This window comes from Styela clava, chromosome 11, assembly GCF_964204865.1.
Source record: "Styela clava chromosome 11, kaStyClav1.hap1.2, whole genome shotgun sequence".
Lineage (NCBI taxonomy): Eukaryota > Metazoa > Chordata > Ascidiacea > Stolidobranchia > Styelidae > Styela > Styela clava.
The window spans coordinates 9,982,398-10,000,000 of record NC_135260.1 but is presented as its reverse complement, the minus strand read 5'-3'; the positions used below and the strand labels follow the sequence as shown (position 1 = coordinate 10,000,000).

The window sequence follows — 17,603 nt, the reverse complement described above, 5'->3', positions numbered from 1 at the left end:
ACATGACGTGATATAATGTGAAATAGAATTAGATAGTTCAGTAGATTGCTTGCTCTTTCTTTTCAGCAATGAAAAATCATAGGTGTTCATATGACTATAATAGGCGGCAATTAATTTAATTTAATTATTGAACCAAATCATCAGGCTTATAGCATAAGCGTCATAAAACATAAAAATGTTAATGAAAGTTGGTTACAAAAAATAGTTAAACTATATGTGTTATTTGATTCCTTTATATTTCGATAGCAAGCTAAAAAATATTTATTTGTTAAGATATTTTTCTTTCGTCGAAGCTACAAGTTGTGAACACATTTTATACCATGTTCACATAAGGCTATAACTTTAAATGTTATTTGAATTAAGGTAAAATAAAATTGAAATTTTGAATCACATGCAGGTATATTACCGGGGAATTGTCAAACAGATACTACTCCTCAAAGTAACTCTTCTACAACTGATCCCCTTTGTAATTTTGGAGAATATAACTGCGGCAATGGTAAATGCTTATCGCAGATAAAAGTGTGCGACGGAATTGATTCTTGTGGAGATTATAGTGATGAGAGGGGTTGCCGAAAAAAGAGGCCAGAATGTTGGTCATGGCAGGAGTTTTGCGATAACGGCGACTGTATAAACGGAACGTATCAATGCAAAAATGGAAAATGTATTAGTACAAAATACGCATGTGATAAAATTGATCACTGCGGAGATGGTTCGGATGAAATACGTCACGTGGCCGGGTTCAAATGCCCACTCGGACAAGGAGGTGACATATGCGTTCTTCCACAACGACATGTGTCTGATTGCTTTACTCACTGCAACAACGAAGAAGACGAAGGAAAAACTACAGATGGACATTCTAGATTGTTTCACTGCTTTGATAAAAGCATGAGGATATCTACTTTACAACAATGTGATGGAGTTGTAGATTGTTCGGATTTATCTGACGAATGTCCGTGCGAAAATCGTAATGAAGAATTTTGTTCGCGCTATTGTACACGAGAAGCAGAGTGGGGAACAACCAATTGTACTTTGGGGACTTTTGTCTGTGATATTACTACTGAGTTAACCACCGACAAAATATGTGATGGAAGGCTAGATTGCAAAGACAGGATGGACGAAAAATACTGCAGTTCTCATTCATCTCGTCGGATTATGCGATGTGCGGGCGATGTAGATAACTCAACTCGAACATTGGCAAGGCTTTGCGATGGGCGACCGGAGTGTTACGATCTATCGGACGAGTGTAATCTTGAGTGCGTAAATAAAACAAACACAACATCGGATTTTTGCTATTTAGGTTTTTCTACTGTTCCGTTTATTCGAGAATGTAATACAAGTACGGGTACATTTAACCTTACTGTTGAGCACATATGTGATGGACAATGGTCTTCTTGTAATCCACGTATCCCAGAAGAAGAAACTAATTGTCCAGGTAGATTTTATTGCCAGAGTGGAAGTCTAATCAGTATTGATAACGTTCTAAAATGTAACGGGTATGAAGATTGTGACGACGGAAGCGATGAAGACAACTGCACTTCAAGGTACCAATGCGAGGAAGGAACTCCTCTATCAGTCCCAAACAGGTTTGTAGGAGATGGAGTGCAAGACTGCCACGAAGGTGCTGACGAATGTCCGAGAGATCTAGACAACGAACCCATTGGATCAAGAGCGTATTTGATTGCATCGCCGTTCTTTCAATTTTGGGTTTGGTTTGTCGGGTTCTGTTGTATATTTGGAAACAGCTATATGATTATTGATAAAATCAGAGATTATGATAGAATACATAAGGCTGAAGGTTTACTAAAATGCAATCATCTGATTCTATTTAATCTTGCTATAGCCGATTTGTTAATGGCTATCTATCTTCTTGGGATAGCTGTAAAAAACAGTACAGTTGCCGGTGCATATTGTAGACACGATGTTCAATGGCGAACAAGTAATGCCTGTGTGTGGCTCGGTGCAATCTCCATCATATCCTCGGAAGCATCTGTATTTATGCTAACATTACTTACAACGATCAGGCTTGTCTCTGTGCATAATCCCCTCACGGTACGGAGTATAAAAGTTAAATGGGCGGCGATTGCAATAGCTCTAGCCTGGGGTATTGCTTTATTCATAGGTCTTATACCATTTTCCTCTCATATGCAAGAAGCCTTTACTTATGGAGCATTCATCCCTTCGAAGTTCATTTCATCCCGCACTGTTCACCTCAACGGAGTGAGACAATTTGCAACGCTTCTCACCGCATTTTCTCCAAACGCATCTAATACTAATTTGCCAAAAGACTGGAGTAAACTTAATTATCACCTGCAGCAAAATTTCCCCGCTCATCGCATTCGTGGATTTTATGGATACTACTCCCAGGAGAGCGTTTGTTTACCGAACTTCTATGTTACAACAAAAGAAATGATGTGGGGATATTCATTCACGATCGTGATAGTAAACTTCTTCATTTTCATCTATATAATGCTTGCTTACATCGCCATTTATAGAAAGTCTAATAAGAAAAGTAAAATTAGAAGTACTGCTGATAGAAGTTCGAGTATGCAGAAGAAAATCATACGCCTTGTTGCCAGTGATTTTTGTTGTTGGATGCCGTTGTGTATCATAGCGTTATTAAATTTTACCGGCGCAATAAAGGCGAGGGCTGAAATTTATGCTGCTACAGCTATCATTATTTTGCCTATAAACAGTGTTCTCAATCCATTAATGTATTCGAATATTGTAGATGTTGTATGGAAGAAGAGAGTTCGACTTCAATCGATGCTAGTTTCATCAAAAGGAACCGAAATAACAAATAAGTGAGCAAGCATAGCCTACCGGCACTCGAACCAGTGATGAATATGCTAATGTTGCAATGAATTCCGTGATCAAATTTATCGTGAAATTTTACAGACCATGCTGAACAATGCATGTATATATATAAACACAAAAGAAGCCTTTAATCTAAAAACCATCTATATAAAGCGCTAATTGATATTTACTATAAGTCTGACGTTCATTCGATTATGAGATAAAGTGTCCTGTTAAAAATTAATACCATAACTCCAGAACAATCGAATTTATAGAGATGGTACGTTATTTTGATTATATTTATTTATGGTTTGTGCAGGAAGCGTTCTGCCTTGAAGATATACAATTCCTTTTCCGAGTATTATCAAAACTCATTCAAAGGTTCCTTGCTACTGGAATAACTTGGTAACGATAAACTTTTTCATGGTCTGAGGTCTATGTGTAAAAATTTCGAAATACTTTCATTTAGAAAATAAATCCCCGTTACTTATTATTATCGGTGCGAACACAATGAAACTACCTCTTGCCTTGAACCCTAACTGACAGGACTCAAATGCAACATTGCATGTTCAATGACAGGAATGTTTGTTCACACCTCGACATTTTAGAATGTTTTTTTGTTTTTATTATTATGTAACGTAAAGTCACAAGTTGCAGTTGCCTAGCCTTCAGTTTTCATAATATGTTACAGTCATTAGTAATATATGAAACCCTTACCTTTCCCAGTGTTGTAAATTAAAATTGTAACTCCTAATACATCTTGTTGCATGAAGATTGTGTGCTGTATTCTAATACTTGTTTGTTACAATGATGTGGGTCACGTATGTTGACAGTGGTGGTTTTATGACTCACTTACGGTACCAATGCACATCCGCCGATTTGAAGAACATCGCGCGTGTTATTATATAATTTTGTTCATTTTGAACCGTTCAGTTCATTTTAACGCTTCGGCTTCTGCCCATATGGACATCGAAATGGTTAGATAATGTCACATAAGTCTCGGCTTCGTGAACAGACAGGAGGTCGCTAATCACCACACGATTATGCTGTCAAACGGGATCCTCCAATTCGCGAAAAGTGTGAAATTAAATCTCATATATAATATATACGATATTTATTTGGAAAGTCCGCCATACAAACAGCGAAGGTTTGTCATTGTTTTAAGCCCGAGCATCCAGGGATGATTACACCGGTGAACCCACTGCTACTAATCGGCCATCAGCTAGTCCGAAGTCAAATTAAAATATAGACGTGTATTTGTAAATCTAATAACAATAAACCAGCAATTTATTGACAAATTCGCCGGCGGTGTGACGCGCTTTGTTGCTATTAGAATCTACACTAGAGTTTCAATCGTTTCGTTTGGATCAGATTTGATGCATATCAAATAAGATTCATGAGGGTTTATTGATAATACGATGTTTCCCAAAATAAATACGCGTCCACCCCTACTGTGTCTCTCGCCCCAAAAGGGGTGATATCGCTCGCTTTAAGAATCACTGGTTTAGATTACTAAGAGTCATATCAACTCTATGAAAAAGTTGACTCGATTTCCCTGACCTTGGTAGGAAGAGCAATACCTTTGTACCATCATTGAGAATTTATTTTACATAATCATTCATTTCATACATAACAATGAACACTTTGCTGATAACATTGAACAGATAGTAGAAGATCATTTCTTCAATCACTCAAATTAGGGAAATATTATAAACTAAACTTGGTATTGCCTCTTGACCAATATGACCAAACATTCAGATATTTATTGGACTTTCACAATCAAAATTTTTTTTACTTGTTTCTTCTTGTACAATAGATAATTAAAGCAAAGCTGATTCAACCGAAACTGGACTACCTCGAATATCACAAAATGATATGGTTTTAAGATCCATAGTTGTGTGATCTAGTGGATAACTTTTAAAATACTCAACAGAAATGCAAATATCACTAGGAATTCTATAAAAGTGAACCATTCAAATACATTACCATCTTCATTTTCTAGTGTTTGCTATGGATATATTTTCATAACCACAACAGGCAAATTGCATATATATTCTCATTTTACACTTTAAATTACATTTCACATTCTTTGCGCACAATATTATATGTTAATAATAATAATACATTCGATTTATAGCATTCTTGGGTACTCTTATTATCTATGATATCAGAGTAATAATTCATATATACAATATTTTTAATCTCTTGCTACATCAATACAAAAAAATTGCGATATTCACAAATGAAATTTGATGTTCTACTACAAGTCTACAACACAATTATACTAATATACAATATCGTACAACATCCATTAGGATTACAACAAAAGAGTAAATTTTGAAAGCCTTTGGTACAAACAGACAATGAGTGGAAGGCAGATACAAACAAGCTTCTTCTAACAAGTAATTAATAATTTGGGCTTTCTAACTGCGGCTCTCTATTTACAAAGACTAAAATATCTAAGACCATTTTTTCAGTAACTGACTTGAAGTAAGCCTCATGAATTCAACAATTATTTGTATGTATGTAAGTAAATAGTAATAAAGTGCAAGCATTTTGGAATGGTTGTTGTTGAGCCCTCGTTGGCAAGGTGTTGAACACAAACACACTTGTCTTAGTCATGATTCTGTCCAATACAGGACGAAATATCCGTCAAGACAAAGCTAATGACAGATTCCTATTGAATACCAATATCCTCTTTAAATATATTATATACAATCACATACTTGACTTATTATCTCAAGAAATATTTCAACTATTTTAAATTTAAAAAGCTGTTTTAGAAGATTCAATGAATTAAAACTACTAGTTAGTGTCATTTGCACTCATCAAGGAAAAGTATACAGAATATATACTATAATGATGCGAGCATTTGCTATAGTATACTGAGAATATCTACATGACGTTCATAAACATATATTTTCATAGTATTTTTTCCTATCAGAAAAAATGCACTGCTGCACATAAATACAGCAAATTCAGAGCATGTAGATTTGTCACAAATAGTTTTTAAGTTTGGGAAAAATGATAAATAGCACAAAGACCTTACATTTCAGAATATTGGTTTCATTCAATTTTTATTTATGAATAACTCAAAAAAAGGTCATATATTGTAGTTAAAAAAACTTCAAAGTAAAACAATTGAAAATTTGGAAGTATGTAACTTAAACTGATAATTTTGGTTCTATGGAGTGTACAACACTGTACTGCAAATCAAAAAAAAATTCATTCTTTATAGTTATTTTCTCAAAGCACAGTTATGCACACTCAATCAGAGGTAAAAGAGACTCATCTCCGAGCAAAGTTGCGGGCTACCACCGAATCTACTATATACATTTATGGTGGTGCAAAGTGAGTATATTTGAACACATAAATTATATGGCTGACTAAATAAATTAAAATATTCTGGAACTTGAAGAACATCTAAATGAAATTTAATCTATCGTATGTTTCATTATTTTAAATTTAAAGGAATATATAATATGTAGTCATTATTCATTATGTTCAATGAAAGATTATATTGCATAAAAAATTATTAAGTGATTAAATTAAATTTATATTGTGTTAAGTTGGATTAAATTTTTTAAAGGGGGTAATTTTAAAAAGCATGTTATTATTTGTGTGAAAGAAATAAACTAAGCATATGACAAGTTTCAGTTCAAACATAATTTACTATGAATGCTTTATTAAAATTGAGTTTATTAAGAAATAAATAATTTTGTCTGGTAAATAGCATTATATACATTACATACACATTTCATAATTCATCCATGTAAATTGATATCTACTTTTTGTTTATAGGTACGGACAGTGGCAGATGATAAATTTGCTAAAGACAAAAAAATTAAATACTTGCTTCTTTATGTACAATCATTAAATATATTTCTCACAGTTTTTTCCAATGATTTGGTGACCTCTGCATATATGGAAATTCCTAAATAGAAATGAAATTACTTAGCGCAAGCTATTGTGTGGATGTGGAAGCTGGATGCTCGATTAGGTAATCTTAAATTAACAACTCAGATTAATCAATATCATGTTTTACGAGAAAAGGTAAAATTTAGTGAGGAAATATATTTTAATACCTATACGCGTGAAGTTTCTGGATAGTATAAGAAAATCACAAAAGACAATCGAAAATATTGTAAAAATTGCGCACAAAGTACACAACACGAGGGTACTAGGAATGACAGTAACAAGTGAGAAATTAGTGGAATATAGACTTAAACTGGTTAATCTGGAAAATGAAGAACAGTGCTATGCATATGCAATATTTAAGCAGATGTTACGTCGAGCCTGAATATCAGGTTAAAAAATGAAAATAATTTTTTTCACACCAGAGCACAAATCTTTATTTCAGCCTTCAGGCAATAATTATGTGCAAGAGGATTGCTGTACTTCTCTCCGCCATAGGAAGGTTCACGTAACTGCAGGTCAGTTACATAACTGCAGGTCTTCCTCCAACATCAAGCCGGAAACAAATAACTGGCTAACTAATCTCATACCCAACATGGACTGGTAACAAGACGAGAGGCCGTGGCTCATCATATGATTAAGGCGCCTTATCGACTTTCCACTCCCCAAGATAAATATGTAAATTCCATTTTATCCTTTCTAAAGCCACATTCATAATTACCATTCAGGCATCTGCTACTTACCTTTAGCATTTATTCGCTTCAATAATTTTAAAGATTCGACACAATCGATAGAATTTGCAACAACTAAACTGGGATGATGATGAACAGTTTCCTTTAAATGTCGTTGCTGCATGTCTAAGCTTCCACAAATCATGCGACGAACTTCAGAAGTATGACAGCCAAATCCAAAAATCTGAAGAAAAGAAAATAACATGATGTTATGCATACCACCCAAAGTAAAGTTAAAGTATAAAAGAACTGTATAAGAATAGAAAAGCTAATTTGGACAAATGAAAAGAGTCGGTTTTACTTTAATCTGCAAAACAAGATAACATATGGGCATAAAGGTCAGTTGACTGATATGATCACGTCGGTCAATGCTAATGTTAAGAAAAATAACACACAAAGACCCTGAAAATATTTTTGTAAGGAGAGGGTATATATATCAGTAGAATGCACAAACCTGGCCCTCCAAGTCTACTACAACAACAGTTGAATTCACACATTTTTCGATAGCATGTTTTCTCAATGATGCACAAGCAGCACTTGAGGTTGTACCCTGACTACTGTGACTCAATATTATTTTCACTTTTCCCTTTTCTCCAAGTTGCAAATGATCAGACATTCTGATATCGGGGGCATCTTGGTTCTTGAAACTTACAGTACAGCCAGAAATCTCATCAATACCATTTGTTAGCATTCTGAAAAGAAAAGCAGGAATATATTTCTATAAAAATCTGTAATATTGTAAATAATAATTGAAATAATTGGTATTCGAAATTATAATATTTTTTCTTAAATAGTAAAGAATTATTCGAAAACAAGGGACAAGTACTCAAATATATTCACACAAAGGCCAAATGAAGATCACAATGCCAGCAAACTTCCAGTCAAATGTTAGAAGTACTGTCCTAAATGCTGTGAAAGTATGCCAGGGATTTGTGAAAAACAGCGAATTTTGCAGTGAAATATCAGACTCTGAAAGAATTTAGAGCAGGAAGCATTTCACTCAGTTACGGAGGTGACTAATTTTGTTCGCCTATTTTACATTAAGTTGTGTAAAGGGACTGAAACCTATGGGCAGGGGGTATATTCACTTGTATAACACAGACAGTCCCCAAACTCGCAATAGAACTGAAATAAGGAAAATCGAAATAAAATTATGGCCTAACCCTAACCTGGTATGGTACACACACTACAGGAATACCCAAAATTCACTATGGTTCAAACAAAGAGTTCTATTTTTGAATGTCGGGCTTTAATACCATACAATGACAAGAATATCACTTGTACAAATGCATCTTTAGTAATGAAATAGGAAGTGTTCTACCTTATACAATGATAAGCTTTGTTTATGCCATATAGAAGTCTTCCAACTCTTGTTATGTTAACATTTGCTTGTGACAAGGTAAGCATATTAGCTAGAGCAGCCTCACTTATTCTTTCAGCTGACAATAATGTCACAGTTGTTTTGCTGATTTTTCCACTTGGTGTGAAAGACTGGAACCTAGAAAATATAATATATCAATATCAATTACATTTTCCTCTCCCCCCCCCCCACAAAAAATATATAAATTTCATCCTATTCTGCTTACTTTGCTCTTGGTTTCTTTCCCACATCCATTTCCAAACATAATAGATGACGTGACAGTGTACCGCTTGTGTTTCCTCCCTCGTTGTCTGACAATGATATCCCGAGTGCTTCGAGCTCTTTTTTCAGCATTTTGAAAACTTCTTCACCTCCACCCACAGCGTGAGGACAAATTCCTCGAGCAACCACGGACAAAAATTGACTCTCCTCTTCATTATAATGACTCGCAGATGTCACTGATTTTGGAGATCTGAATTTGTCATCTAATAAGTCTTCATTGTCACTGTGATAAATCTGGTAAATGTAATTTGTGATGCAAATTATCAGCAAGGTAATAAAGAAAATTATGAATGCTTCCCAATGTTTTTTCCACTTCTCACGAATGTCCGAAAATATTGAAAAGATACCTAAATATGATTTTACATAGGTGAGTAGTGTAAAGCAGTGTTTCTCAACGTGGTCCACTTCTGGGAACGCCAAAAATTTTTCTATTTACATTATATTTTTTTTCTTGAACAAAATATATTGAATTAATAGGTTGTGCATTCAGAAAATGGCAATAATTTTTCATGTCAAATGGTGAACATTTGTATGTCAGATACTCTATTGTGATCATGTGATCTGAAATAACACATAATAATAAATATATCCGAGCTTATGATTAATAGCTATCGAATTCACATTTTCAAACAAAGTAAACTTACATATCCATTACTGAGTCGTGTCAAGGAAGTAGTTGAAGAAGTATGGGCGACAGGTAAAACATGACTTGAAGGGAATGAATTATTTCCAAAATTATTACTTGCTGTGGATTTGGATCTGTCAGCCTAAAAATAAAAGGAGAGGGGTGCTCAACGTACTGTCACTGTGTCTTCACAGTTCACACCATCACCACTAGCTCACCAAAAATGATCAGTGAGACTAAGAGGTGAGAATTTAAAACAAGACAATTTGGGAACAAAAAGATCAAACCCAAACAAGCTTGGAAGAAATGTGACTAGAAAATATAAAGAAAATATCGATGCTATTTTAGTAAGCAATCTCAACAAGGTGTGATCTCAGTTAGGATAAGGTTTGGAATTCATTGAGAGCTTAAAATCATACCGAAGTGGCAACACCTGGTATGTGATTGAGATCATGTTTTGAGCAAGTGCGATCGCAAACCAAAGTGACACCGAAATATCCTATCAAATATACTTTAAATATCAAAGAATTGAGAGTGATTAGAGCACTATTTTCAGGCAATTTATTGCTTTAACAACAATTTAGCAAAACAGTACATATTTTCCAACACTGAAAATGGAATCTAGCTATAGTCTTACATTTAACACTGAAAGAGTTGAACAAAAAAATTTTAATTACAGTTACGGACAAAATAAGAAACCTTTTTGCTACCAGTGTTACCAGCTATCACTTAACCAAGAAGAGAATGAGATGGGAATAAAGAATCATTTAATTTATACCTGATATGATGGAGTCAGACCAAGAAAATTGGTGCTAATAGGCATGTATGCTTTTCGATTTATTCCTACATTTGACTGAGTATGGTTGAAGGCAGATGTTCCAAATCCTAAACTAGGTGTTATCAGTGATGAAGATGACTCTTGAGGCTTTGGAGGCGATAGTGGAGAGAAGATTGAAAATGCAGATGCAGTTGAAGAGTGGTTAAAGCTTCCAAGCGGTCCTTGACCTATTGTAGTTTCAACATTGGGAGCACTGACAATTATAGAACTTGTTAATGGATGGTTAGTACCATTTACGGAACTTTTTGTCGTCTTAATATTATTAACATCAGCTTGTTTGACAGAGAGATTTTTTCCTTCCGCAGTAACTAGCAAGCATCCTTTCTCGTCCTGGCAAAAATAGGTTGGGTTGTCGGAAACGACTTGTGCCAACATTGCCATACTTCTCATTCCTTCCCAACCTTGCTTTTGACAGTGTTTAAAAATTTCAGACATCTTCATTGGTTCTGGCAAAGACTTGACTATATTTGCCAGCATGCTCATGGTGAAGCGAGACGAAGAATCCGCCAATGTTTTCAAATTATGTGTTGTATATAATATAGGTGATGACATGCCAGATGGTATACTCTCAGATGCACTAGGGCTGTTGAGAGACTCGTCTTCAGAAGACCAGTTTTTGTTAAGAACATACTCATCTCTGGGAAATGTATCACTTGATTTTCTGACTGGTTTGAAGTTAATTGGCGGGCAATTTGGAGCGAGGCTGACTATATCTTCTTTAATAGTGAAGAAACGTGGATACTTTGCAAGGAAACGCTTTAGAGATTTCTTTTGGGGTTGTACCACAGAACGAATATCGGAATTGTGACTTAAATCTCCTGCTAGGCTTGTTAATTTGATTTTATCTTTGCTTTTAAGAACTTCATATATCCATGACACTGCGCTTTGATCAGTTTCTTCGACCAGCAAACAATCTTCAGCAGAATTCTTGGAAACGGGAGTATCACTATTTGCAGTCTATAAAGGAGAACAAATATTAAATAATCAAACATTGTGATATTAAATATTCGATGTTCATGATAAAAATTTGGAAACAAATTACAGTATAAATTTGATAAAGCAGAAAGTTTATTACAGCTGGTTGACTTTCCAATTAGATTTACACAATCCAATATAGGAATTGCCTGCAAACTATAGGCAAAGAAGAATAATACCAGTATCAAATAATGATAGAGCCTACATGGACTAGTAACTGGATGAGAGGCCATAGGTCAGCCATGTGATTATGCTGTCTAATAGTATTTCCTCTCCAGTGGGATAAACTTGTAAATCCTATCATAGAGTAGAACTACAAAACTTTCATACATGCATAGACAGTTTTAAAGTTTATTGAAACAGTTGACAGTAAATAGGATTCGTGAATATTTTTCAGATCAATTTTTCAAACCCATACATACCGAATCAGCATCTGCAGACTCCGGAATTTTGCAGACTTTCAATGCTCTGTATTTAGCTTTGAATTGAGGATCAGCAGACACACAAAGAGCTTTGATTCTTTCTCCGGCAGAAAATACGGAAGTCAAATCAGAAACGGAGACTTCAAGACCGTCAGTTGCCTGAAGAAACGAAATTGAAGACCCTATTTCAATGCAGTTGAGAATTGAAGGGCCACACAAAAAATCTAAACTGATAAAATTATTACCGGTACTTAACAAGAGAGCAAGAGCAAAGCCCAAATATATGGACACAGCGGTCCAAAGCAGTCCCGATAGCCTTTGCGAGTCATGGGGAAAAATTAGTCTGAGCAGTAGCTATGAGTTTGCAAAACCAAAACGCCACACTTGGCAGAATAAAAACCGAGTATTTAGTGTGAGTGTGAGTAAAACTGAGTATTTATTATTTTATGAAATTAGTTAAATATTGATATCATTTGACACGTATTGTTAAGGAAATTTCTATTTGTTTTTAATATTGTTTTGTTACAAAAATATAGATGTAATGGTTCATTCTATAATACAATTAAATATTTGTGCATGTATTCCTTATTTGGTAACTCATAATGTATATAGGCCTATATTTTTATAAGATGATTGCTCAGGGCAAGGTCACAACACTCACTCGAAAATGAAGGGGATTTTTGCATGTGAATACTGAAATGCCAAGATATACTGTCTATATTTTGGGAAAAACAATAAACATGCCTACAAAAGTGAATGTTGGGACATAAAAGAAAATTACAATAAAAAAAAAATTAAATTTGAATTTACCTCACGTAAACTAAAATAAACATTGTCATGATATTGATTTCCACCTTCTGGAGTAGCAAAACCATGTGTTGGCTGTAAATTTGGATGAATTCGACAAGTTAACCAGATTTGACCATCTTCCTCTCCTTCCTCCTCTAAATATAAAGTATAATGGCACAAAAGACAAACAAAAAAAAAATAAATAGAAGCAATAACACATACCTATAATTCTGGGAACATCCTGTTGGTCATCAGGTAAAGGACCAACCACCAATGCCTGAAAATAAATAATAAATAAATAACTTAGAGCTTCGGGGACACGTTGGAATTGTCAGAGATAATCAGAGACTAAAAATTGGTTCAAATTTCCAAAAATTATTGAGTTCACTTACGGTAAGTAAAGTGGTGTGACGTGTGAATATCATTTAATTTCGGTTGAAAAATAAAAATTGCAAGAGGAACCTATTCAATTGAATCAGTTTTAACGTTCACAACAAGCTTTTCCGATTTAATATTTTTCTCACATATCCAATTATACCTGAGTAACAATTCAATGTCAAATACAAAAGATACATTTATATTACCTAGAAAATAAATTCAATAATTTTTTGATGACAAACAGGCGACCAAAATGGATTTTTAGGCCACGCAGCTTTGAACTCACGACCCATAGGTTGAAAAACACTGGATTATTCACAAAATTAATTTCCGACATCATTTACTTATAATGTCCCAAATATGTTTTAGACTTCCCATTCAAATTCCTGCGCCTAGGACAAGTCTTGCATAAAACGCCCAAATTAATGTGACGGGCCAAGACTGCCAACAAAGTATGATAAAGCCGATTATGAATTTAACAAAGTTAATTTAAACAACAACAAAGTTGTTGCACAGTATTTTTGCACCAAAGGCTAACTGTAGATATAAACTAAGTATTGGTGGCGTATCATGCTCCCGTAAGCGTTAGGAATATGCTCACCGCACCTTCGATCATCTTGTGTGGGTTCGCTGGTACAAATCCCATGAGTGATAATATGTACAAAAGGATTGCTGGACTCCTCGCTCCCGGAGAGAAAATAAAAATCCTATCCTATTTTTGTGTGAGACAAATATTTACCTTCCATTTTATAGAACCATCGCGTTCAACGGGTACAGCCATGAATTTTACTTTTTGATCAGGGTAGAGCTCTTCACGAAGATCTGCAATATACTTTTTTGAAGCATCTACATGAGCTGTCAGGCCAAAAAAGATTGTGTCACCCATGGAGAGTGGATTATCAGGAACAAGGAAACCATATTTTGGGAAAAGTTTCATGTGTACTCGTGCAGTCCCTTCTCTTATTGTACCTGTTGTAAAAAATGAAAATCATAATTAATCTCAAAATTACGAAGCATTGAGAAAATAATAGGAAGAGCGGCCTATGATCAAAGAAGCCTGAATAAATCAATGAAGAAATTAATATTGTAGTACAGCGGTTCTCGAAGGGTACGCCGCGAAAATTGTATTGGACATAACTGAAATATAATTAAATATTTTACATATTGTAATTATTATAACTGTTTTATTGTTTCTTATTTTGAATGCTGTGTATTTGAATCAATAAATTCTTTTCACTTTTTATGTTGTTTAATTTTTGTTACATAATGTCTGTCTCTACTGTTATGTAACAATAGGGATATACACCACTCGATGCAATTTCGTGAGCTGCAGTTTATTTATCTGCTGAACCGAGTTTAGAGAACATGAATTATTTTTTAGCATTTCAATGTAAAATCAGGCAAGATGGAAAAAAAAGAGTTAACCTTTTGCTTTTATTCCTTAGACCTACATGTTTACAAACTTTGCAAGACATAAAATTCAGACACATTATCGATCACAAAATTGATTTTTCTCGTGTAAGTGTGCCATGCGTTTTTTCCCTAAAAGTTTGGCGCAGCACGAAGAAAAAGTTTGAGAACTGCTGGAGCAGTAGATATGGATAGCTTGAAAAGCATAAATACCAAATGCAATTTATCCCATTTCCTGTAATTTTTTAAGGAAATTCGTTCAAAACAAGGTCATGCACAACTACTGAAATGCGAAGAGCTACTGAAACCATTAAAATTCATGGTGATGTATTACGCACCTGCAACTTTCGAGGATAACAATTCTACATACTGGTATAAATGAACTAGATATAAAACGCTACATATTACAGTATTATATATTACAATACAATCAGACGGAGGCTTACAGTAGGTACCAACTTGGAGTAATTTTACCACCCTTTTGACTGTTTCTGTGTTTGAACTGTTGAAGCTCGCCAACAAACAAATAATGATACAGGTATAAATTATAAAATCACATTTTTGATCAGCATGATAGATAGCCATATGCTATATCTGTATATGGCACCCACTTCCAAGCGTGTAAATTATATGGGGTAAGGTAGTGCCAATATGACTTTTCATTCTAACAGGACCATTAAAAAATATTATTAAACCAACTGGTTGACTGGTGCCAAGAGATTACAAACTGGTAAAATGTAAACAATAAAAATCTCAATTTTAATCCAACTATTTATGTTCAGATTGTCAATAATATCTTACCAGATTCACCTTTCTGCTGATTCAAGTCATCATCAGAGACTGAGTTATCTCCCTCTGCCATCTTGTCGGTTTATGTCATAAAACTATGGCTGATAACATTTCATTTTTTAATAAACAGTTGAGCACTGATTCATTGCATACAAATTACATACTGACATATGAAATATAAGTCAATAAACCTGAAAAAATATAAACATCCAAATCTATGCATCAGACTCTAATCGACCAATCAGCCGATCCGACGGTGAAAAAAAGTAAAAAGGAGGCAAGTAACATCAGAACATCCAGAAATTATTACTAAGAGTCCGACCGCCACCCAAGCTAACCCAACTTTGTGTTTAGTCTTTAAAGTTCAAACTGATGAAAAGAGTCAAGAATTGCAAGCCGGTATATCCAGTAAAAAGAGCCAGATAAATGATGCAAATGTTGGAATGTACAATTCCCATTTTTGTTTGTTGTTGGACACCAATGACATTAAACAACATGATGCGCAACTCCGGCATTTTTGTCCGAAGATCGTATTCGATAGCACGCTCCAATGCACATACTTGACGAGACGAAAACGAGCGGATGTGTGCTGCTTTCAAGGCGTATGCACGAACGAACAACCTATGGAGGCATGCAAAGACATTTGACCCTCCGGTAGAGTTGTGTATGGCCCCCACATCCTGCAGGGCTTGAGGAAAATAACTAAAAATTCCAAAGCGTAAGATTGCATAAGCGGTCTTATTTGTAAAAAGGCACAAAACACGCCAGACATACTTAAAACAGCTTTGGAAATGAGAATTACGGGTACCTCACTGCACCTGTGTTATATTTGGTTCATCAACTTTTGGTAGTACTATAGAAGAAATTCCGGAAGGGGTATAATCATCATTCATGATAAAATACTATCATATATTTTTTGAACAACTTCAATCTAGACCAGGGATCTCAAACTCGCGGCCCCAGAGAACTTCCAGTGCGGCCCTCGAACGCTTAACAATAATTGTAATAGTATTCTGGAAGTTTTTTTTTATCTAAATGTAATAGATTTTTCAAACCTTCTAAAGTGAAATTGATTATTCACACAGAAAACAATTTACTGAAAGTAGTTTTGGAATATTAATTTTTTTTGTCCACATTTTGACCCAATTAAGAATACACATCAAGCTACCAAAAGAATACTTGAATAAAACACTTGAGTAATTAAATTAAACGCAAAGTACATGAAGAAGGTGGTATTTTCGAAGAAAATGGGAGTTGTAACATTTCTGCTCTTCACAAAATTCTGAAGCACATTGTTTAATTTGTCATATTTCCATCAATACAATCAAAAAACACAATAAGCTCAGCAGTCAATATGACAAATTCGAAGACCAACTTCGAACAGAAAATTTCCATGTGTTTGTATATTAATATAATTATACAACGACTTAGTTACTAAAAATCAATATCAAGAATAATTCAAGCAATCCTATGCCACGCAATGTAGTGCGAAATGTCTTGTCGAAAAAATCTGTCGTTTGTTTTTTTACTGATCTATACATGAAATGATAAAAGTAACTTTTTTGCATTACTGGAATTAATTAAACATTCGTAAAGATCCAGATAAACCCATGATCATGTGGCCTCGTTAGTTAGAGTTGGTACTATAAAATCATTTCAGACTGGCCTTAGTATGCTGGTGACACAAAAAAAGATGCCAAACGCCAGGACAAATGTAATTATTAAAACATTGAGTTTATACTGTAGTATTTTTGCTAATTTTAGGTTCATATATTTAGATTAAGGTATTTTTAGTGTATGTATTATTCTTTCCTTATTCAAAGCTTGTTCAAAAATGATTTTGATGGTTGTACATATAATTTTAAGATTTTTTATAATAAATACTGCAACTTGCAATAATAGTGGAATGCAAATATTAATATGTAATTGCATTTGAAATTGAAGAAAATAATAAAACCTAATCCAACTGTTTAGTTGCATCACAATATATGTCACAAACTAAAACTATCTTAAAAATATCTTTTGAGTATACATTATCAAAAACTGTTTGCGGCTCTTTTTACAATTTTCAAAATGCAATGCGGCTCTCGAAAACCCATGAGTTTGACACCACTGATCTATTCTAGACGATTCAAGCATTGCTTTGGGAAATTATATCACTTCAATTAAATTGAAATAATCTCGCTATATTAAATACAAAATCGTTGCTATCATAAAGGTAAACCAATTCAGCCACTCGAAATATATTGGCCTTCACAAAGCAATGGAGGCAAAATTGAGAGTTCATGAGCTATGA

The 17,603-nt window shown here is 34.4% G+C and overlaps 2 protein-coding genes across 3 annotated transcripts in view; one reads left to right on the top strand and one right to left on the bottom strand.

The window, feature by feature from the left end:
- The window catches only part of LOC120344178 (uncharacterized), a 3,724-nt gene extending 159 nt beyond the window's left edge, over positions 1-3,565 (top strand). Inside the window, exon 2 of the mRNA XM_039413688.2 lies at positions 398-3,565. Within this exon, the coding sequence (XP_039269622.2) occupies positions 398-2,805 (2,408 nt within the window). The 3' untranslated portion in view covers positions 2,806-3,565. The remainder of the gene's footprint in view (positions 1-397) is intronic.
- An 809-nt stretch (positions 3,566-4,374) lies between these two features.
- On the bottom strand, positions 4,375-15,653 carry LOC120342626 (uncharacterized). Of its 2 annotated transcripts, none has more exons than XM_039412692.2 (12): positions 15,329-15,653; positions 13,848-14,077; positions 12,953-13,007; positions 12,752-12,885; positions 11,942-12,100; positions 10,485-11,501; positions 9,726-9,848; positions 9,026-9,315; positions 8,761-8,937; positions 7,894-8,131; positions 7,452-7,623; positions 4,375-6,727 (listed from the first exon to the last, which is right to left on the bottom strand). In XM_039412692.2, the coding sequence occupies exons 1-12, from the start codon at positions 15,378-15,380 to the stop codon at positions 6,654-6,656; spliced, it is 2,721 nt and encodes a 906-aa protein (XP_039268626.2). In that variant the 5' UTR covers positions 15,381-15,653; the 3' UTR covers positions 4,375-6,653. The 2 variants fall into 2 exon arrangements, with proteins under 2 accessions (XP_039268626.2, XP_039267874.2); XM_039411940.2 differs by having other exon boundaries at positions 15,320-15,650.
- Positions 15,654-17,603: the final 1,950 nt, after the last annotated feature.